The sequence below is a fragment of the Prionailurus bengalensis genome, chromosome X (assembly GCF_016509475.1).
Source record: "Prionailurus bengalensis isolate Pbe53 chromosome X, Fcat_Pben_1.1_paternal_pri, whole genome shotgun sequence".
Classification (NCBI taxonomy): domain Eukaryota; kingdom Metazoa; phylum Chordata; class Mammalia; order Carnivora; family Felidae; genus Prionailurus; species Prionailurus bengalensis.
This window is the reverse complement of record NC_057361.1, coordinates 15188845-15211368: the sequence shown is the minus strand read 5'-3', so window position 1 is coordinate 15211368 and position 22524 is coordinate 15188845. Positions and strand designations below refer to the sequence as shown.

General features: G+C 39.6%; 1 protein-coding gene across 2 annotated transcripts in view; it reads right to left on the bottom strand.

Annotated features, from left to right (window-relative positions):
- The window catches only part of PPEF1 (protein phosphatase with EF-hand domain 1), a 109914-nt gene that overhangs the window by 1793 nt on the left and 85597 nt on the right, over positions 1-22524 (bottom strand). For both annotated transcript variants that reach the window (XM_043570118.1, XM_043570117.1), the window contains 5 exons: positions 21463-21648; positions 19941-20083; positions 10156-10262; positions 1608-1771; positions 196-280 (listed from right to left, as the gene is read on the bottom strand). In XM_043570118.1, coding sequence (XP_043426053.1) covers positions 196-280; positions 1608-1771; positions 10156-10262; positions 19941-20083; positions 21463-21648 — 685 coding nt within the window. The remainder of the gene's footprint in view (positions 1-195; positions 281-1607; positions 1772-10155; positions 10263-19940; positions 20084-21462; positions 21649-22524) is intronic.

Here is a 22524-nt window from a genome sequence, read left to right as displayed (position 1 = left end):
TAAATAAATGTTAAAAAAAAATTAAAAAAAAAATAGTAATAATCCTAATCATGAGTTTATCATCGCCTCCCCCCCAGCCCTGAGTTAAACCAACTTTGGATGAAGAATGCAATAGATGAAAATAGAGTTCTGGTTTCTGAGAAACAGATTAGCCCTTGCTTTCTACTGCTACCGAACTAATCAAAGTTCATTTACCTGAGTGATCAGAATCAATGACATTAAAGATGATTTGCAGGTCAGATCGGTATCTGTACAGAGTTTCAATTAGAGTAGATTGGGCCTAAAATAAAGACGTTCTAAATGTTAAAACACATAGAATTAATAACGGTCAATTTTAGTACATGTTACAAATACAAAACGTTCCCACCAATTCAAAGCATGTGATTCAGATAGAAATTCGAGAAGGCTGGGGCGCCTGGGTGGCGCAGTCGGTTAAGCGTCCGACTTCAGCCAGGTCACGATCTCGCGGTCCGTGAGTTCGAGCCCCGCGTCGGGCTCTGGGCTGATGGCTCAGAGCCTGGAGCCTGTTTCTGATTCTGTGTCTCCCTCTCTCTCTGACCCTCCCCCGTTCATGCTCTGTCTCTCTCTGTCCCAAAAATAAATAAATGTTGAAAAAAAAAAAAAAAAGAAATTCGAGAAGGCAGGCCTTCCTTGGAGTCCCAACCTTCTTTAATCAGAGAAAAGACCATGCTGTTGCATGCGGAAGCGTGTGCAGTCTGCAGGGCCCTGGCTGATCAAGAAGCAGTGAACAACAGCCAACACGTACTGAGAACACATGCACGCGGGCTCCACCCTGAGACTTTTCTGTGGGCTATTTCATTCAGTCCTCAACAACGGCCCCAAAGAAAAGAACTATTATTATGTCCATTTTACAGATTAGAAAACAGAGAGGTAAGATGAGTTTTGCAAGGTTCACGTAGCTAGGGAATGGGATCTGATCTCAGCTGCCCGAAGCCAAGGCCCATGAGTCTGGTCACCGTGGTAAACTGCCTCTTGCGTGAAGCCGAAGCCTCTCTTGTGGGGGTATCTTAGTTTCCCACCTGCCTTACTTCTCTTCTCTCTGCTCTGACCTTCTCATCTCCCCTGCAAACAATCGCCCCAGTCTTCCTTCCCATCGGCTCACGTTCAGCCCAGTGTGGTAACTAACTGGCAAAGAGTTGTTAATAAGTACGGGGCGGGGGCGGGCCTTACAACTCTCCCCGGGGTATTCCCATTTTAATAAGAGATTTTTAATTTTACAAACACTTAAGGCATAAGATGTCATGTCAGCAGGCCTATACTCTCGCAGTGTAATAGGGACTCTGCTGAGGAGCTGAGGGGGTGAGTTGTATGAAAGAGTGGGTGTCGTATCTGCCCTTCTGATTTGACATGGATTTTCTCGCAGAAGCTTTTCCTTCTTTTTCCATTTTGCCTATCCTTAGAAAGCACAAATTTCCCGAACAGATCACTATGTACTTGGGGGAGCCCCCGTAGGCCTTCCCCAAGCCTGCCATGCCCATCCATTAGATGATTCCACACCCAACTTTTCAAGACTGAGTCCCTCTCACAGGTCATCTGAAGGGTGTTTGGCTCCAGCCAGGTTTCAGCTGGGGCTATGTTTCACTTGCCTCTTTCACAGGTTTCTGAATGTGGATATCCTGGAAGCTGGACATGTAGTTAATATCTCCATTGGTGTCTGTGGTGACCAGGCGTGAACTCAGGGATCTCCATGGTAAGTTCAGCCCCAAAGTGTTCTCCATGGAAAAAGCCCACTGGCTCATAGAAAGTTTTCCTAACAACAACAACAACAACAACAAAGCCCATATAATTGGTTGATGATTTGATAAAGAAACGCAACCTACGTGGCAGAGTCAGTGAGCAGCCTGGGGTTTTGAGGCCTGGGTGCCTCCTTCTCCCCTTTGTGATTTGTCCCACCAGGCCCCACAGCTCTAAGGGACAAATAAACTAAAGAAAGTCTTAGGTGTTCCACAGATCTTGCCCGTAATGTTTTGTGTAAGCAATCAGACATTGGGTGTTCGATCTTTTGTTCCTTTTTCTGATTAGCAAAGGAAGGTGTATTTACAATAGAAGATTTTAAAACACGAAAAGATATAAAGGATAAAATATTACTTTCATTTTTCATATTTTGGCATGTAATTCACTTCTCATTTTCCAAGGTCCTATCCCTTCATCCCCTGATATTATATGTAGTCTTTCAAAAATATAAATATCTTTATTTTTTCTGATTATTAAAGATACCCTCGTTTGAAATGATTTTGAACGAATAGAAAAAATGTTATTACTTGTAGTGCACACAAACAGGGATATATACAAATATATCTACATTTTACCTTTCTTAGAGCCAAATATGCCTTGTAGTCTAGCAAATGTTTTACATACATGTGTCTGTGGCAACACACATAGCATATTTATTCTTTTTTTTTTTAATGTTTATTTATTTTTGAGACAGAGAGAGACAGAGCATGAGCGGGGGAGGGCCAGAGAGAGAGGGAGACACAGAATCTGAAGCAGGCTCCAGGCTCTGAGCTGTCAGCCCAGAGCCCGACGTGGGGCTCAAACTCACGGACCGTGAGATCATGACCTGAGCCGAAGTCGGACGCTTAACCAACTGAGCCACCCAGGTTCCCCATAGCATATTTATTCTAATCTGAGTTTTTACTTACAATAAATCATGGACATCCATCTATGTTAAGAAACGTAGATCTACATCATTATTTTAATGGCTATTCAACTATTTCATTATCTCCTTAGGATCACTCCTATAAGTGGAATTTACTGGATCAAAGAGGATGCACATTTTTAAGCCTTTTGACATACAATACCAAACTGTTTTCGAGAAAAAAAATATCCATTTACACTCCCATAAAACCATTCCCCACATACTTACCTGCCAAAGACATAATTCCTTTTTACCTTTTGGGGGGGGGGTGAATTCCTTTGTTTCATCATTTTGAAGGGAGAAAAGGAATTAATGAGGTAGAAAAAATTAAAATTAAAATTAAAATTAAAAAAATTAAAATTAAAAAATTAAAAACACACACACAAATTGAAGAAATGCTGCTAGATCCTAGGTGTGTTTTGATAGTAGAGAAAAATTAAAGAAAAATATTTTTAACAAAAATTGAAAATAAAGGTGAGTTTTTTCTCTTTCTGCTGAGTTCCTTGGTTCAGGTTGTGCAGTTGTTGTGTTATCCTCAGATCAGTTTTCTAGGTGTGCAGGATGCTTTAATGTTGGTCTGGCTGTATTTCATGGACACGAGACACACAAAAAACCTCCACACTGTTCCCTCTTGGAAGCTTTTTTAAAAGTTATTTTAATTCCAGTTGCCGTGCAGTGTAATATTAGTTTCAGGTGTACCTATAGTGACTCAACACTTCTGTACATCCCCCTGTGCTCACCCCAAGTGCACGCCTTATTCCCCATCACCTACTTCACCCATCCCCCAGACACCTCCCCTCTGGTCACCATCAGCTTGTTCTTTGTAATTAAGAGTCTGTTCTCAATTTGTCTCTTATTTTTTCCCTTCGCCTGTTTTGTTTCTCAAATTTCACATATGAGTGAAATCATATGGCATTTCTCTTTCTCTGACCAACTTATTTCGTTTAGCCTAATACTCTAGCTCCATCCATGTCGTTGCAAATGGCATGATTTCCTTCTTTTTTCTGGCTGAATAATATTCCATTGTATATATATACACACCACATCTTATGTATCCATTCATTAACTGATGGACATTTGCATTGCTTCCATAGCTTGGCTATTATAAATAATACTCCCATAGACATAGGGGTGCGTGTATCCCTTTGAATTAGTGTTCTTGTGTTCTTTGAGTAAATACCCAGCAGTGTGATTGCTGGAACTTAAGGTATTTCTATTTTTGACTTTTTGAAGAACCTCCATACTGTCTTCCACATCGGCTGCACCAATTGGCATTCCCACCAACAGTGCAAGAGGGTTCCCCTTTCTCCACATCCTCACCAATACCTGTTGTTACTTGTGTTGTCGATTTTAGCCATACTGACAGGTGTGAGGTGATATCTCACTGTGGTTTTGATTTGCATTTCCCTCATGATAAGTGATGATGAACATCTTTTCATGTGTCTGTTGGTCATAATTCTTTTTTCTAAATTAAAGTTCAACACATACAGAAAAACTCACAAAACAAATACAGGGCTCGGTGAATTATCACAAAGATAATTCCTATGTAACCACCACCAAGGACAAGAAATAAAACATTGCCAAATCCACATGATTTCACTCGTATTTGGAATTTAAAAAACAAAAGAAACAAAAGGGGAAGAAAAGAGAGAAGCAAACCAAGAAACAGACTCTTAACTGTAGAGAACGAACTGATAGTTACCAGAGGGGAGGGGGGCAGGTGGACGGGTGAGACAGGTGATGGGGATTAAGGAGTGCACTTGTCAGTGAGGAGCACCAGATGACGTATGGAACGGTTGCATCACATATTATACATCTGAAGCTAATACTACACTTTTAACTAACTGGAATTTAAATAAATCCCCAAAGTTAAAAAAAGATTGCCAATATTCAAAAGGCCCCCTTGGGGTCCCTCACAATTACTACCACTTCCCACTTTCCTAAAGAGAGCCACTATCTTGATCTCTAATACTATAATTTGCTTTTTGCCTTTTTTGACCTATATGTAAATGGAATCGTGAAGTATATATTTGGGGGGACGTCTGGCTTCTTTTGCTCAACGCTAAGTTCATGAGATTCAGCCATGTTGTTCCATTTAGTTGTAGGTCTTCATTTTCATCAGTGTATAGTATTCCATGGTGTGAATATATACACAATTTATATATCCGTTCTACTGTTGGTGGATGTTAGGTTATCTCCAGTTTGGGGCTATTACAAACAGTGCTGCTAAGAACATTTCTGTAGGGGCGCCTGGGTGGCTCAGTCGGTTAAGCGGCCGACTTCGGCTCAGGTCACGATCTCACGGTCCGTGGGTTCGAGCCCCACGTCGGGCTCTGTGCTGTCAGCACAGAGCCTGGAGCCTGTTTCAGATTCTGTGTCTCCCTCTCTCTGACCCCCCCCCGCCCCGTTCATGCTCTGTCTCTCCCTGTCTCAAAAATAAATAAAACGTTAAAAAAATTTTTTAAAAAGAAAAAAGAACATTTCTGTAGATGCCCTTTCGGTGCATTGAACCTATAGCTCAATTTGAAGAGAATTCATATCCTGACAACTTCAGCCCTTGCACACAGCAATACCTACCCATTTATTTTCGTCCTTTTTAATTTCTCTTAATCATTTAGAAATATCATACATCAATCGTTCGGTTCCTTTCTCGTCCTTGATTATCTACCCTGAATGGGATCTTTGAAGATTTTCATTACCTAAAAGTTCATTGTTAGCTCTACCAGCCATCAGTTTACTCCTACTCAGCTCAAAGCTACCCTTCTTTGCCCTGTTTTATGACACTGGATCTGAACCCTGTAAATAATTCTCTTTGGGCGCCTGGTATAATGTCAGTAGAGAGTACAGGAAGGATACTCTAAGACACAGCAGAAGAACCACTTCTGGCATGCTTTCCTTCTTGCTTTTCCAGTAGAGCATGGTTACCAGAGTGTGGGAAATGCATTGGCACCCACTCTCCAGTCAATTTCACTGACACCACAGTGAATGGCTTCCTTGCCAGGAGTGTGTGGGAGGCACAGCGGTACACAGCCCAAAAAGGGTTTTGTTGGCACTCCCGTGGGTGGCCCCATCCACTTCAGTCCGGGCTCAACAGCTACCAACCAGCTCTGACATGAGACACTTCAGTGAACTTCCACCGCATCTAGCGGGCCACAGTCATTCTCTCTCCAATTAGGTCTGAATATTAGCCTTGGCTTGAGAGCAGGGGACTCTTCCAAGTCTGTTCCTTCCTTGGGTTCACTTTCTTAGCCTTAGAGATAGTAGCTGCACCCTACAATTTCTATTCCTGTATTCTTTAGCATTCTCTTTCAGCCATTTTAGTAGTTAAATAGCCTTTTACTAGTTAATAATTCTTTCCATTAAATTTCCCAGTTCAAATTATTGCCGTGGTTTCTATCTCCTGAATAGACTCTGACTGATAACCTGATATATGAAAACACAATAAATTTCTCTGCGTTGACCTTGTGTTCTACAACTTGTTCAATTCAATTATTAATTATAATAGTTTTTCTGTGTATTTGGGTTTTTGATATACTCAATCATGTTGTCTATACGTAGTAACATTGTATTTCTTCCTTTGTAATTCTTATCATCTTATTTAACTTGCCTTATTGTAGTAGCTAGCATCCCTAGCACAATGTTGAACAATTTTGAGAACAGACATCTCTATTAGTCTCCTATTGCTGCTGTAACACATTACCACAGACTTAGTGGCTTTAAAGAACACAAATTTATTCTCTTATAGTTCTGGGGGCTAGGAGTCCAAAAATCACTTTTGCTGGTACAAGCGAAAGTGTCAGTGGGGCTGGTTCCTTTGAGAAGCTCTGATGGGAGGATCTGAAAAGCTTCTAAAGGCTGCCTATATTCCTTGGCTTGTGGCACCTTCCTGAGTTTTCAAGGAGTATCATCTCAATATCTTCTTCTATTATCACATCACCTTCTCCTCGGACTCTGACTCCTACATCCCTCTTATAAGGACCATTGTGATTATATCAATTCCACTTAGATAATGCATGATAGTCTCCCTAGGTCAAGATCATTTTTTTTAAGATTTTATTTGTAAGAATTTCTACACCCAACATGGGGCTCGAACCCACAACTCTGAGATCAACAACTCTGAGTCAGATTCCACTGACTGAGCCAGCCACATGCCCCTCAAGATCAGTATTTTAATCACATCTGCAAAATTCCTTTTGGGATCTAAGGTAACATTGAGAGATTCTGGGGATTAGGATGCAGACACATTGGGGATGGGGAATTATTCAGTATCTTTCTCTTATTCCCAATCTTAGAAGAAAAGGTTTCAACATTACCCCATCAATTATGCTGTTTTCTATAGGCTATGATAGATATCCTTTATAAGATTAAGGAAATTTGCTTCATTTTTAGTTTTCTAAAACCATGAAACCAAGGTAAAATACATCCAATAAATTTTTCTTATTTTGAGAAAATTAAGACTTCTTTAATTTGGTTAAATTGGTGAATTACACTGATTGATTTTTCATTTATCAAATCAACCCAGAATTCCTAGTGTTTCTAGAATAAACCAACTTGTTCATTTTACATTAACCTTTTTCCAGTATTTCATTTAGGACTTTTTTCATCTAAATTTATGTCTGAGATTAGCCTTTAATTTTCCTTTTCCATAATGTTTTTACTAGGTTTTGGTATCAAGGTTATGCTGACCTCCTAAAATAATCTTGGAAGTGTTCCTTATGTTTTTATTCTCTGGAAGAGTTTGTGTAAGACTGATTTTATTCTTTTTTTTTTTTTTTTTTTTAAGTAGGCTTCATGCCCAGCACAGAGCCCAATGCAGGGCTTGAACTCTACAACCCTGAGATCAAGAGTCAGATGCTTAACTAACTGAGTCACTCAGGTGCCTCTAGACTGGTTTTATTCTTTAAAAAAATTTTTTTGTAATGTTTATTTGTTTTTGAGAGAGACAGAGTTTGAGCAGGGGAGGGACAGAGAGAGGGAGACACAGAATCTGAAACAGGCTCCAGGCTCTGAACTGTCAGCACAGAGCCTGACATTGGGTTCAAACCCACAGACCACGAGATCATGACCTGAGCCAAAGTCGGATGCTTAACCAACTGAGCCACCCAGATGACCCTAGACTGGTTTCATTCTTAAATGTATATTTTAATGGCTAGTGCAGCTATCTGAACCCAGGGCCTTCCTTGTGGAAAGTTTCAAAATTTCACATTCAGTTTCTTCAACAGTTATAGAACTGTTCAGGCTTTTATTTCTTTTTGTGTCAGTTTTGGTAAGTGTGTGTGTGTGTGTGTGTGTGTACATATATATTTTAGGAATTTGTCCATTTAATCTAAAGTATCAATTCACTAGCATAAGAGTTTTTATAATACACCTTATGAGCTTTTTAATATCTGTAAAGTCTGTATATACTAAAATTTCCCCTTTCAGTTCTGGCATTGGTTATTTATGCTTTCTCTATCTCCTTACCAGGGTTTTATCAAATTTTCCAGTTTCTTCAAATAACCTTTTTTTTTTTTTACTTTGTTGATCATAGTTTCATCTTTCAAAATATATGCATTTTCAATTCTTCTCTAACTTGCATCTTATATGTTGCATTTTCCTTATCATTGAGTTGCAGATTTCTAATTCCCACTGTGATTTCTCCTTTGACCCAAGGGTTATTTAGAAGGGTATTTCTCATTTCCAAGCCCAAGGGGGATTTTCTGGCTACCTTCTGTCATTGAGTTATAGCTCAATTCACTATGACAGAAAATTTATTCCATACGTTTCCAATACAAAATTTGTTGATATTTGCTTTATGTTCCAGGATATAGTCAGGATATGTTCCATGTGTGCTTGACAAGAGTGTGTATTCTGCATTGTTGAGCAGGGTTTGTCTTTTAGGGAAACTGTATGTCTTTTAGGGAAATTCTGCTAATCTTTTTGTCAGTTAATTCTTTCAGCTAAAGGAGTATTGATTTTTCTACTTCTGCTTGTTCTGTCCATTTTTGTTTTACATATTTTTGAGGCTATATTAGTAGGTACATATGCATTTATAATGGATTCAATTGGCAAACGGAATACTTTATCATTATAAAGTGTCCCTTGTTATGTCTAGTAATGTAGATTTCCTTGAAGTCTACTTTGTCTAATATTAATAGAGCTGTTTCAACCTCGGTTTTGTTAGTGTTTTCATGTTATATCTTTTTCTAAATTTTATTTTCAATGTTTTGTATATATTATTCCACTGTCTGCTGGCTTCTATTGTGACTGTTGAGAAGTCTGATATCAGTCAAATTGTTTTCCCTTTGTAGCAATGTGTATTTCTCTCTGCTTGCTTTTAGGATATTTTTCTTTACTGTTGGTACTCTGTGGTTTCTCCACAAGGGTATATAGGTGTGGATTTAATTTTTTTTATCCTATTTGAGAAACACTGTATCTCTCTACCTGTGAATTTGAGTTGCTCATGAATTCTGGAAAAGTCTAGGCCATTATCATGTCAAATACATCCTCTCTTACATTGTTTCCTCCTGGGACCCTGAGTAGATGTATGTTAAACTTTATTTTACTGTCCATTAGTCTTAACCTTTCTAATTCTGTCTTAAGTAGTGTCTAATCTTCCGTTTAGCCCATCTAATATGGTTTTTTTAAACAAGTATATTTTTACATCTATTTGGCTCTTCTTCAAATCATTCTTTAAATGCATGTCAGTGATCCACCTTTTATTTCTTTAAACATTTCTTAGTTATTTTTATTTGTATTTGATAATTCCAATATCTGCTATCTTTAGAGAATGAAATCTGTCATTGTTTCTGTTGACGCTTACTCACGGTAGCTTGCCTCCTTTGTTTCATGATCTTTGGTTATGAACTCATGGTTGATGTTAATCTCTGCATATGTTAGTGGCCAAAATTAGGGATGCATCCCTTGAACGTGGATTTGCATTTGCTTGCCAAGAGTCAAGAGGCACTACAAAAATAACCTACTTTAGCCACTTTCAGGGTCCAGGCTTAATGTGGAAGTCTCAGATTCAGCTTATCCATCTTTCTATTATCCTTTGGTCTAGTCTCAGGATTGAGCACAACACCAAAATTAGCATTTGCCCTCAGGACAATCTGGCATTTTGTGCTTGTCTGCTGCTCCAAGCTGGTTTCAAAAAACGTTTCATGAGAGAAAAATGTTTGCTAGATATTTATCTTACTGTGAGGCTGGTAGATGCATTAAAATTCTGTATCCTCTAGAATCTCGCTGTGTCTTAACAGGAGGGCCTTCCAGAGTGTCTAGTCTGAGCCACTACCAGAATAGGAGGGTTGCTGTTGTTTTAAGTTGAAAGAAACGTACTGCAAAGGAGGGATATGGCTTTTTTCAAGCACATAACGGATTATGTTTTATTTTTATCTCTATCTTTCCTTGCTAGTAAAAATAGAGAACTGAAATCTTAAGGAAGCGAAAAAAATGGAAACTGATTTGTACGTAAGCTGGTATGTTAAGAAACGGTAAGCATTACATAATTTTATTACCTGATTTACTGCGGTCTTGAAGTTGGAAAGCGTGAACGAGGTCAGTTTTTCGTGCAATTATTCTCTCTCTTAATATCCTGATGGCACTACTTTCAATAGCATTCACCCTATGTTAACAAAACAATTATTAGGCAAAAGATACAGAAATCATCCTGTTCTGTCTGGTTTTAATGTGCTATGTTACCACTTACCAGTTTCTACTTCAAATGAATTGCCTAATTTCACACATGCCATGTTCCTAGGTGGTCAATGTTGGTATATGTATGCCTGTGTGCGCACGTATTGTGAAATTTTAAAAGGACTACCACTGGTGTTTTCTTTTTGAATTCAAAGATTTACATGAGCAATTAATGTCTGAGCATATCCAAGATACTTTTGAAAAACAAGAAAATTAAGAGGGACTTGCTAGAGCAGACTTTAATATTTCCTGTGAAGTTGCTGAAACCTAACAGCAGGTATTGACACAGGAGAAGACAGATACATGAGCAGAACATAATAGAAATTGCATAAACATAGTCAACTATATATGGGAACAATGTATATGACAAAGGAGGTATTACAATTCAGTAGAGAAGAGCAATTTTTTTTTTTAACATGGTGCTAGCTAGCATAGTTATCCGTCTGGATGCTAAACCACCTCAGACCATTTACAAAAATAAATTCTAAATAAAGGAGGAACAGAGGAACAAAGTAGCTATGAGTCATATACCCCTCTCCCCAAAAAAGCAAAATGGCAGAGGTAAATCAAACCATATCAATAATAGCATCATATGTGAATAGATTTTTAGACATCAAAAAGCAGAGGCTATGAGACCGGATTTTTTTTTTTAAAGACCCAACTATGTTTTCTACAGGAGATACACTTCAGTTTCAAAGATACAAAAGATCTTGAGAGAACAACAACAAAAAAGATGTATTATGAAAACATCAACCATAAGAGAGTTAGAATGGCTATACTAACAGAAGACAGAATAGACTTGAAGACAAAATCTGTTACTAGAGACACAGAGGAATATTTTATAATGATAAAAGAGTCAATCAGTCAGGAAGATAAAACAATTACAAACATCTATAAACCTAACAAGGGAGCCCAAACCTATATGAAGCAAAACCAGACAGAACTGAAGGGAGAAACAGACAATTTAATAATAACAGTTGGAGACTTCAATATTCTACTTTCAATAATAGATAGAACAATGAGGCAGAAAATAAAAAAGGATATAAAAGACTTGAACAGAGGGGCACATGGGTGGCTCAGTTGGCTAAGTATCTGACTCTTGATTTCAGCTCAGGTCATGAGCTCACAGTTTGTGGGATCCAGCCCCATGTGAGGCTCTGTGCTAACAGCATGGAGCTTGCTTGGGATTCTCTCTCTCTCTCTCTCTCTCTGCCCCTCCCCTGCTTACACTCTCTCTCTCTCTCTCTCTCTCTCTCTCTCTCAAAATAAATAAATAAACTTCAAAAAATTAAAAAAAATTTAAAGACTTGAACAGCACTATAAACCAACTAAACTTAACAGATATGTATAAAACACTGCACCCAACAACAGCAGAATATACATTTTTCTAAAGCATATATGGAACATTCTCCATGATAGATCCTCTGCTAGGCCATAATATGTCTCAATACATTTAACATGATCAAAATCAGACAAAGTAGCTTTTCTGACTACAAAAGGAATAAATTAGAGATCGATAACAGAAAGAAATTTGGAGGAATCACAAATATGAGGAAATTAAGCAACACCATCCTAAACAACCAATATGTCAAAGATGAAATCACAAGAGAAATTAGGAAATACTTTAAGATAACAGAAGATTAAAACACAACATGACAATGTTGTGACAATGTGAGACACAACTAAACCAGGGCTTAGAGGAAAATTTGTAGCTATAAATGCTGATATTAAAAAAAAAAGATCTCAAATCAATAACCTAATCTCTACCTTCAAAAACTAGAAAAAAGAAGAGTAAAAGTAAACCCAAAGCAAGCAGAAGGACGGAAAGAATGAAGAGGAGAGGAAAACTACAGGCATCCGTGTTTTCCTGTGCTTCACTTTATTGCATTTCACAGGTATTTTTTACATGTGGAAGGTTTGTGGCAGCCCTGTATCGACCAAGTCCATTAGTGACATTTTTCAAATAACATTCACTCACTTCGTGTCTCTGTGTCACAGTTTTCAAACTTTCCATATTTCAATTTTTTCAAATATTTCAAACTTTCTCATTATTATTGTATTTGTTATGGTGATCTGTCATCAGTGATCTTCGATGTTAGTATTGTAATTTTGCCTTGGGGGGGGGGCCACAAACCATGCCCATATAAGACTTAATTGATAAATATAGTGTACGTTCTGACTTCTCCACTGACCAGCCATTCTCACATCTCTCTCCCTCTCCTTGACCTTCCCTATTCCCTGAGACACACTGAAATTAGGCCAGCTGAGAACCCTACAATGCCAAGTGTGCAAGTGAAAGGGAAGAGTCAGGTCTCTCACTTTATTTCTAAAAGTTTATTTATTTATTGTTTTTTTAGTAATCTCCACACCCGTGTGGGGCTCAAACTCACAATCCTGAGATCAAGAGTCGCATGCTCTTACAACTGAGTCAGCCAGGCACCCCTCTCACATTAAACCAAAATCTAGAAATGATTAAGCTTAGCGAGGAAGCCATGGTGAAAGCCAAGACAGGTTGGAAACTAAGCCTTTTGTGCCAAACAGTAAGCCAAGAAGTGAATGCAAAGAAAAATTTTTTGAAAAGAAATTAAAAGTGCTACTCCAATAAACACAAAAGATAAGAAAGTGAAGCATTCTTATTGCTGATATGGAGAAAGTCTGAGTGGTCTGGATAGAAGATCAAACCAGCCAAGGTGCACCTGGGTGCCTCAGTCAGTTAAGTGTCTGACTCTTTTAAATTAAAAAAAAATTTTTTTAACGTCTATTCATCTTTGAGAGACAGAGAGAGACAGAGCATGAGCGGGGAAGGGGCAGAGAGAGGGAGACACAGAATCAGAAGCAGGCTCCAGTCTCTGAGCTGTCAGCACAGAGCCCAACGTAGGGCTCGAACTCATGAACTGCAAGATCATGACCTGAGCTGAAGTTGGACACTCAACCGACTGAGCCACCCAGGCGCCCCTAAAAAAATTTTTTTTAAGTTTACATATTTATTTAGAGAGAGACAGAGATAGCGTGAATGGGCAAGGAGCAGAGAGAGAAGTAGAGAGAGAGAGGGAGAAGAGAGAGAATCCCAAGCAGGCTCTGCATGGTCAGCACAGAGCCTGAAACAGGGCTTGAAGTCATGAAACCATGAGATCATGACCTGAGCTGAAACCGAGAGTCAGATGCTTAACTGACTGAGCCACCCAGGCACCCCAAGTGTCCAACTCTTGATCTCGGCTCAGGTCTTGATCTCAGGGTTGTGAGTTCAAACCCTGCATTGGGCTCCACACTGGACATGAAGCCTACTTAAAACAAAAACAAAACAAAACAAAACAAAAAGATGAAACCAGCCACAATATTGTTTTAGTCCAAAGCCTAATCCAGAGCAAAGCCCTAAACCTCTTCAATTCTATGAAGGCTGAGAAAGCTAAAGGAAACTGTGGAAGAAAAGTTTGAAGCTAGCAGAGGTTGGCTCATGAGGTTTAAGGAAAGAATCTATCTCTATAACATCAAAGTACAAGGTGAAGCAGCAAGTGCTGATGTAGAAGCTATAGCAAATTATCCAGAAAATCTAGCTAAAATAATCAACGAAGGTGGCTACACTAAACAACAGGTTCTCAATGCCGATGAAACAGCCTTCTACTGGAATATGATGCCATCTAGGACTTCCATAGCTGGAGAGGAGAAGTCAATACCTGGCTTGAAAGCTTCTAAAGCCAGGCTGACTCTTTTGGAAGGGGCTGATGCAGCTAGAGACTAAGTTGAAGGCAATGTTTATTTACCATTCTGAAAATCCTAGGGCCCATAAGAATGATGCTTAATCCACTCTTCCTGTGCTCTATAAATGGAACAACAAAGCCTGGATGACAGCACACACCTGTTTAAAACATGGTTTACTGAATATATTAAGCCCATCGTTGAGAACTACTGCTCAGAAAAAAGGATAACCTTCAAAATACGACCGCTCAGTGAAAATGTACCTGGTCACCCAAGAGCTCTGATGGAGATGCACAATGAGATTAACGTTGTTTTTGTGGCTGCTAACACAACATTCATTCTGCACTCCATGGATCAAGGAGAAATTTAGACTTTCAAGTCTTATTATTTAAGAAACACATTTTATAAGGATATAGCTGCCATAGATAGTGATTCCTCTGACTGATCTGGGAAAAGTAAATTGAAAACCTGAAAAGGATTTGCCATTTTGGACGCCAGTAAGAACACCCATGATGCATGGGAAGAGGTCAAATAGCAACATTAACAGGAATCTGGAAGAAGTTGATTCCAAACCTTATGGATGACTTTGAGGGGTTCAAGACTTCAGTGAAGGAAGTAATTGCAGATGTGGCAGAAATAAGCAGGAGAACTAGAATTACAAATGGAGACTGAAGATGTGACTGAACTGGTACAATCTCATGATGGCGAGAAACTCCAATTTTGAAAGAAGTTACTATGGATAAAATGCTGTCAAACAGCATCACATGCTACAGAGAAACCTTTCATAAAAGGAAGAGCCGATCAATTCAGCAAATTGCATTGTTGTCTTATTTTAAGAAATTCCCACAGCCACCCCAGTCTTCAGCAACCACTACTCTGATCAGTCAGCAGCCGTCAACACTGAGCCAAGACCCTCCACCAGCAAAAACATCACAACTTGCTGGAAGCTCAAAAGATGGCTAGCAATTTTTTTAGCGGTAGTGTATTTTTAAGGTATATACATTGTTTTTTTAGACATGCTATTGCATGCATACCAGACTACAGTGTAATGTAGACATAACCTTTATATGCACTGGGAAAGCAAAAAAATTCTCCTGACTTGCTTTATTGTTAACATTTGCTTTCTTACGGTGGTCTGAAACTGAACCTACAATTATTTCTGAGATATGCCTGCAAATGAAAGAGAAAATAGAAAAACAATAGAGAAAATTCACGAAGCCAAAAATTGGTTCTTTGAAAAGATCAACAAAACTGACAAAACTTTGTCTAGACTGGCCAAGAAAAAAAAAAGAAGACTCAAATTTCTAAAATCAGGAATGAAAGACGGCTCATCACAACTGACCTCACAGAAATAACAGATTATAAAGGGATATTATAAACAATTGTACACCAACAAATTAGATAACCCAGATGAAATGGACAAATTCCTACAAGGATACAAACTACCAAAACTAAGAAGAAATAGAAAAATTGAACATACCTGGAACAAATAAAAAACATTGAATAAGTAATCAAACATCTGCCCACAAAGAAAAGCTCAGGGCCAGATGGCTTCACTGGTGAATTCTACCAAACATCTAAAGAAGAATTAATACCAATCGTTCGCAAACCCTTCCAAAAAAATAGAAGAGGTGTGAATACTACCCATCTTTTTATACGAAGCAAGTGTTAGCCTGATACCAAAACCAGGCAAAGATCGCAAGAAAACTACATATCACTACAACATCTCTTAAGAATATACATCGAGGGGCATCTGGCTCGCTCAATCGGTAGAGCATGTGACTCTTGATCTCTGGGTTGTGAGTTTGAGCTCCATGTTGGGCATAGAGATTACTTTTAGACTTTTTTTAATTAAAAAAATGAATATAGATGGAAAATCCTTAACAAAATAATAGCAAACTGCATTCAGCAATATAGAAAAAGGACTCTATACCATGAACAAGTGGGATTTATCCCAGGAATGCAAGGTTTGTTTGACATCTGAAATGAATAAATGTAACACGCTATATTAATAAAATAAAAAACAAAAACCACATGACCATCTCAATAGATACAAAGTATTTGACAAACTCCAACACTCTTTCATGATAAAAACACTCAACAAATTAGGCACAGAAGAGAACTTCCTCAACCAGATGAGGGACATCTACGTGAAACAGAGAGCTGATATACTTAGGGTGAAAGACTGAATGTGTCCCTCTTAAGATCAGGAACAAAGCAAGGATATCTGCCCTCACCACTTTTAGTCAACATTAGTTGTCAGCTAAAGCAACCTTGAAAAAGCAAAGCCAAGCTGGAGGCATCACAATTCGAGACTTCAAGTTATAGTACAAAGCTGTAGTAATCAAAACAGTATGGCACTGGCACACAGATCAATAGAACAGAACAGAAAACCCAGAAATAAACCCGCAATTATATGGTCAATTAATCTTTGACAAAGCAGGAAAGAATATGCAATGGGAAAAAAGACAGTCTCTTCAACATATGGTGTTGAGAAAACTGGACAAACTACATGCAACGGAATGACACTGGACCATTTTCTTACACCGTACACAAAATAAATTCAAAATGGATTAAAGACCTAAATGTAAGACCTGAAACCATAAAAATCCTAGAAGAGGGCACAGGCAATAACCTCTCTAGCGTCGGCCACAGTAACTATTTTCTAGACAGGTCCCCTGAGGCAAGGGACACAAAAGCAAAAATAAACTATTGGAACTACATCAAAATAAAAAGCTTCTGCACAGCAAAGGAAACAATCAACAAAACTAAAATGCAACTTACAGAATGGGAGAAGGTATTTGCAAGTGACATATCCAATAAAGGGTCAGTATCCAAATTATATAAAGAACTTACAAAATGCAATACCCAGGAAACAAATAATCCAATTTAAAAATAGGCTGAAGACATGAACAGAAATTTTTCCAAAGAAGACATACAGATGGCCAACAGATACAGGAAAAGATGATCATCATCACTTACCATCAGGGAAATGCAAATCAAAACCACAATGAGATACCACCTCACAACTGTCAGAATGGCTAAAATTAATAACACAAAAGACAACAGGTGTTGGTGAGGATGTGGAGAAAGGGGAACCCTCTTGCCCTATTGGTGGGAATGCAAGCTGGTGCAGCCACTCCGGAGAACAGTATGCAGCTTCTTCAAAATGTGAAAAATAGAACTACCCTACGACCCAGCAATTGCACTACTAGGTATTTACCCAAAGAATAAAAAAATACTAATTCAAAGGGATACATTCTAGGTTTATAGCAGCATTATTTACAATAGCCAAGATATGGAAGCAACCCAAATGTCCATTGACTGATAAATGGATAAAGATGTGTGTGTGTATTATGTATATATACATATATATACATACATATATGTATATATATACATGTATACATGTATACATATACATACATATGTATGTATACATATATACATATACATATATGTATGTATATATATATGAATATTATTCAACCATAAAAAATGAAATCTTGCCATTTTCAATGACATGGATGGAGCTAGAGAGTATAATGCTAAGCAAAATAAGGAAGTCAGAGAAAGACAGATACATGATTTCACTCACATGTGAAATTTAAGAAACAAAACAAACCAGCAAAGCAAAAAAAGAGAGACAAACCAAGAAGCAGACTGTTTACTGTAGAGAACAAACTGATAGTTACCAGAGGGGAGGAGGGTTGGGGGGTCATGGGGGAAACAGGTGATAGGGATTAAGGAGTGCACTTGTCGTGATGAGCACAGGGTGATGTATGGAAGTGTTGAATCACTATATTGTACACCTGAAGCTAATGTAACACTATATGTTCACTATACTAGAATTAAAAACATAAAAAAAATTTTTAATAAAGAAAATGTGGTCTATCCATCTAATGGAATATTATTCAGCCATAAAAAGGAATGAAATACTCATGCATGTTACAGCATGAATGAACCTCAAAAACATTGTGTTGAGCAAAAGAAGCCAGTCACAAAAGACCACATACTGTGTGATTCCATTTACATGCAATGTCCAGAATAGGTAAATGTATAGAGACAGAAAGCAGATTACTGGTTGCCTAGAGTTGTTGATGGGGGAGGTGACTGGTGAGTGACTGCTAATGGGTACAAGTGGTCTTTTTAGGCTGACAAAAATGTTTAAAAACTAGATTATGGTGATGGTTCCACAACTCCAAAAATACTATCGGTGAGTTGTATATTTTAAATTGGTCAACCTCATCATATGTGAATTATGTCTCAACAAAGCTGTTAAAATAAATTAGCTTGAGATGAACTTACTAATATAACAATATAATGAAAACTTGGTGTAGAGACATTTTTCTAACAGAGATGAAAATCCAAAAGATATGATGAAATTATATATATAAATGTGATTTCATAGAACTAAAGCAAAATGAAGACACCAACAAAATATATGCAACGTAACCGTAAAAATCCTCTATCCGTCATATGCAAAGAACTCCTAAAAATTGATCAGAAAGTGACAAGCAACCCAAGATCAAATGCAGGAACTATATAAATAGCAAATTCAAATGCAGGAGCTATATAAATAGCAAATTCAAAGAAGAGAAAAATGCAATGTCCAAAAACCTAAGATGGGTGAACTCAGCTGTCTAAAAAGTTGCCAATTAAAACAATGAGATTCACCATTTTGATCCATCGGCTTGGCAAAAATTAAGAAGTGTAACAATATCTAAGCCTAATGAGCATGTGGAAAAATTGGTTTGTTGTTTTCATATTGTTAATTGTTACAACTCTTTTGGAGTACCTAGTAAAATTGTAAACATATAAATCCATAAATATCCCATTTTGAGATGTTATGTAAAAAAAAGCCCACTAAAACTTATGGCCGTACGTACGCATGTATATGTACACACAGAGGAGTGTTACAGCATTGTCTGGAATTGCAAAACCCTGGAAGCAATCTGGATGGCCATCAGTTAAATAAGATTCGGTCACTCCGTAATTATTATGGCACATCTACTAAAAAGAATGAGTTAGGTCTATGTGTACCAACTTGGAGTGATGTTCATGATATCATGATATCATCTTCAGAGAAAAACTCAGTTGTAGAATGTGCAGTGTGATTCTATCTTTGTCAAAAAAAAAAAAAGTATGTATGTTGCCGACTGCCTTTCTCCTTCCCCTGGGATCCGTATTTGATGAGGAAAAGGGTTTTTGCTTCTTCTGTTCACTGCTGTATCACTTGTGCCTACAACAGGGTGTGACGTATAGTAGGTGCTCCAAAAACATTTTTTTATTCGATGAATATAAAGGTCTGCTTTTGTGGGAGCAAGAAGAGGCTGTCCATTTCAGTTGCATCTGCAGAAAAGGATTATCGAGAACGAGGGGGAGAGATGATTGGCATTCTCTGTATACATCTTTGGCCTCACTCGTTAACAATAAACATACTTGTTTTGTGATGACAGCTTCTTAAAAAGGTAATGTTAAGTGGAGAAAAGGAAGATAAACTACGGATGCCGTCACATGGAGAGACACTCAACTCCTGTCATACACACTCTGAGCAGAGAAGAGACCAAGAGGCAAGAGCACACGGGGCTGTTTGGGGACAGAGAAGACTGCAGGGTGCGGGACTGGGTGGATGTGGGGACCGTCTTTTCTTTACATTCGGTTAGAGGCTGTTCGTGCACACTGACTGCTTTACCCATTTACAGAGACATATGGGCTGGAAAGGTCTTCTCTTGGTTTCAAATACGAATGCGTTCACCACCGGGTGTCTGGAACGAGTTCTATTTTGTTTATGCCCACGAGTAACCAGTAAGTAGTTGCCTTCACTCCCACGGCTGCTCTTAGTCACTCTGGACTGGTCCCACTTGGTCACCAGCACCAGCGCTCAGAGTTCTCCTTAGGGCATACACACCTTTGGTAAAGAGGCCTCAAGCACGTTGTCCTAGTTACTTGGTACTGGAAGAATCGAGGGGCCATACCAGAAGACAGTTTGATGTAAGCGCCTCGATTGCTGCCTTCTTCATAATAATTAGAAGCAGAAAATATAGTAATGACCTGGTAAAAGAAACAGAAGACCAGGATCACATGGAGGTGGTTCTCAAAAGGTCTCTCAATAAAGTCAGAAATAGCTCAATTCCTAAAAAGGCAAACACCAAAGTTCCGGACGCATACAAATGATCCAAGTCTGACAGGATTTTCTGTGCTTCCACTGGAGAGGCAACAAGGCTCTCAAACGGGTGTCCCCAGGAATACCGACTTCTAGCCACTCGTCCCCGCACTGCCTGGCCTTGCAATCCTGTGTACGATTTCAGTTCCGTATCTGACGATCCCCCTTATCGCTAGGTTTTGGAAATTCTAATGTTCCAAGCGGGGGTAGACTTTGTTTTCCTTCCCTGTGGTATTTGAGCGTTCAAAATAAAACTTGTCTAGTATGAGTCTTTTTCCTTTGCCTAACGCTGCCTGATTTAGAGCGTTTAGGGCCCCCACAAAACTAGGCATGGAAGGGCAGGGAAAATAGTGGCCAGAATAAGGGCCCAGGACCACCGTGTTGGGAGGGAACGGCCCCGGGGCCCTGGTGGAGGATGGCAGGGTAGTACTTGTTGTAGCCGGTTCTGCCTTAATCGGCCTGCTACTTCAGACAGGCCGTTTTCTGTTTTCTTAGTACAAGAAGCCTCACATAATACTTGCCTCCACTATCCCACGGCATTAGTAGGAGCCCGAAAGGAACTAACAGAGGTAAGCAAAGCAAAAGTTTTGAAATAGAAAGGAATGCCCCGCAAGCTGGTATTCCATTTGATTCACGGCTGTTCTCTACTAGGAAAGGGACATCCCGGGACAACTTGGGACAAGAAACCAGTTCATCAGCCCTCGCCTCTCCCAGCCTCACCACACCCGCACTGAAGGAGCACAACACGCTCCGCTCCAGCGGCTGCAGCTGAACTGGGACCAGGCGAGTGCCTTGCTGGGGCTGGCCCGCTCGGTGAGGAGAAGGGAGGCGACTCTGTGGCTCTGCCCCGCACAGGGAAGGTACAAAAGGCGAAAGGGAGCAAACCGGATTCACTGCGGCCTTTGAGGCGCTCGGTGAGGACAAGCAGACTCTTAACCCCACTGTACTGGAAAGTTGCCTTTCGGTTAGTCAAGAACGAAGCCTTTCTGTGAGGGTCCTTAGAGCTACGGGTCAGGATTTCGCTCTCTGGGATTAGGGAAGATGAGGGAAATGAGCCACTATCTCTTAGGGTGAGGCACGGCGAGGCCCCTTCACGCAACCTGTGCGAACCCTATAGTCTCCTGCTTCCGTCTACCAATGCGTGGCCTTCTGTTTTCGTCCCGGGGAAGACACCTTCCCGGAGGCTTCGAGGTCAGACGCACCCTGCGAAGAAAGACTGCTCGGGGCAAGGATGTCTGTGATGACATCACCAACAGTGTTAGCTCACCTTCCCATCGTGGCAGATTTCATACCCTTCGGGCTTACATTCATGAGACCTGATGAGCATCTTCAGCTGGTATCTATTAAGAACCTTGGAGGTGATATCGGGTCCAAAATAGCAGCCCCCTCCTCGACTTGTGTTCGGGTAACAGCCTCTTTTGCCTCTGGGATCACTCCACAGAATATCGATGACCTTTGAACAACAAAGCGGGTTAGGCTGCTATTTACAAGTGAGACTCTGTCGTTCTAGACTTCCACTTCTTTGCCAGAAACATTAACCCGAGTTATCCCAAAGTCTAACTGTTCCTCATTCCTCCTTCAAACTTGTTTCGTACTCCTCTCCTCCATAGATCTTTTCCACGACAACTGCAAGGCCCACAGCCACCGCAATCCCTTTCTGCTTGCTCGTCCCCAACAACCAATGTACCAAGAACAAGAACCAACGCAGCAATACTTAGTAGCCGTGGAGAATCGGCCCTTGCCCTTGTCTAGATGGTCTTTTTTGTTTTAATGTTTATTTACTTTTGAGAGAGGAGGAGAGGGAGAGAGAGAATCCCAAGCAGGCTCCGCGCTGTCAGTGCAGGGCCCGACTCTGGGCTCAGATCCACAAACCATGAGAAGGCGACCTGAGCCGAAACCAAGAGTCGGACACTTAACCGACTGAGCTACCCCGGTGCCCCCACATTAGATATTCTTCATACGTTCAAAGAGATAATTGGGTCTCCCAGCTGTGGCTCTGGCCCTGGCTTTTGTCCTGTTGAGCAGACAGCATGAGGAAGCCTTCTTCGCCACCACAGATACAGATAAGAGTTCATCCAAGAATACTTCCCTAAATCATCTCCTTCACTTTTTGGCCCATCCATAAGAACACTCTCAGTTTTAGCAATAAATTCAGCCACCGACTGGTTTCCCCAACGTGTCCTAAATCCCCAGGTATTTTATTAGCATCACATTTCCTTCTGGGGCTGAAAGAGGTAAATGCAGGCTACGTGATGCCCAAGACTGAAGATCCAAGTTTCTAAGAATATTTTTCATGGCTCTGATCTACATATAATGTTTCTTTATTTAA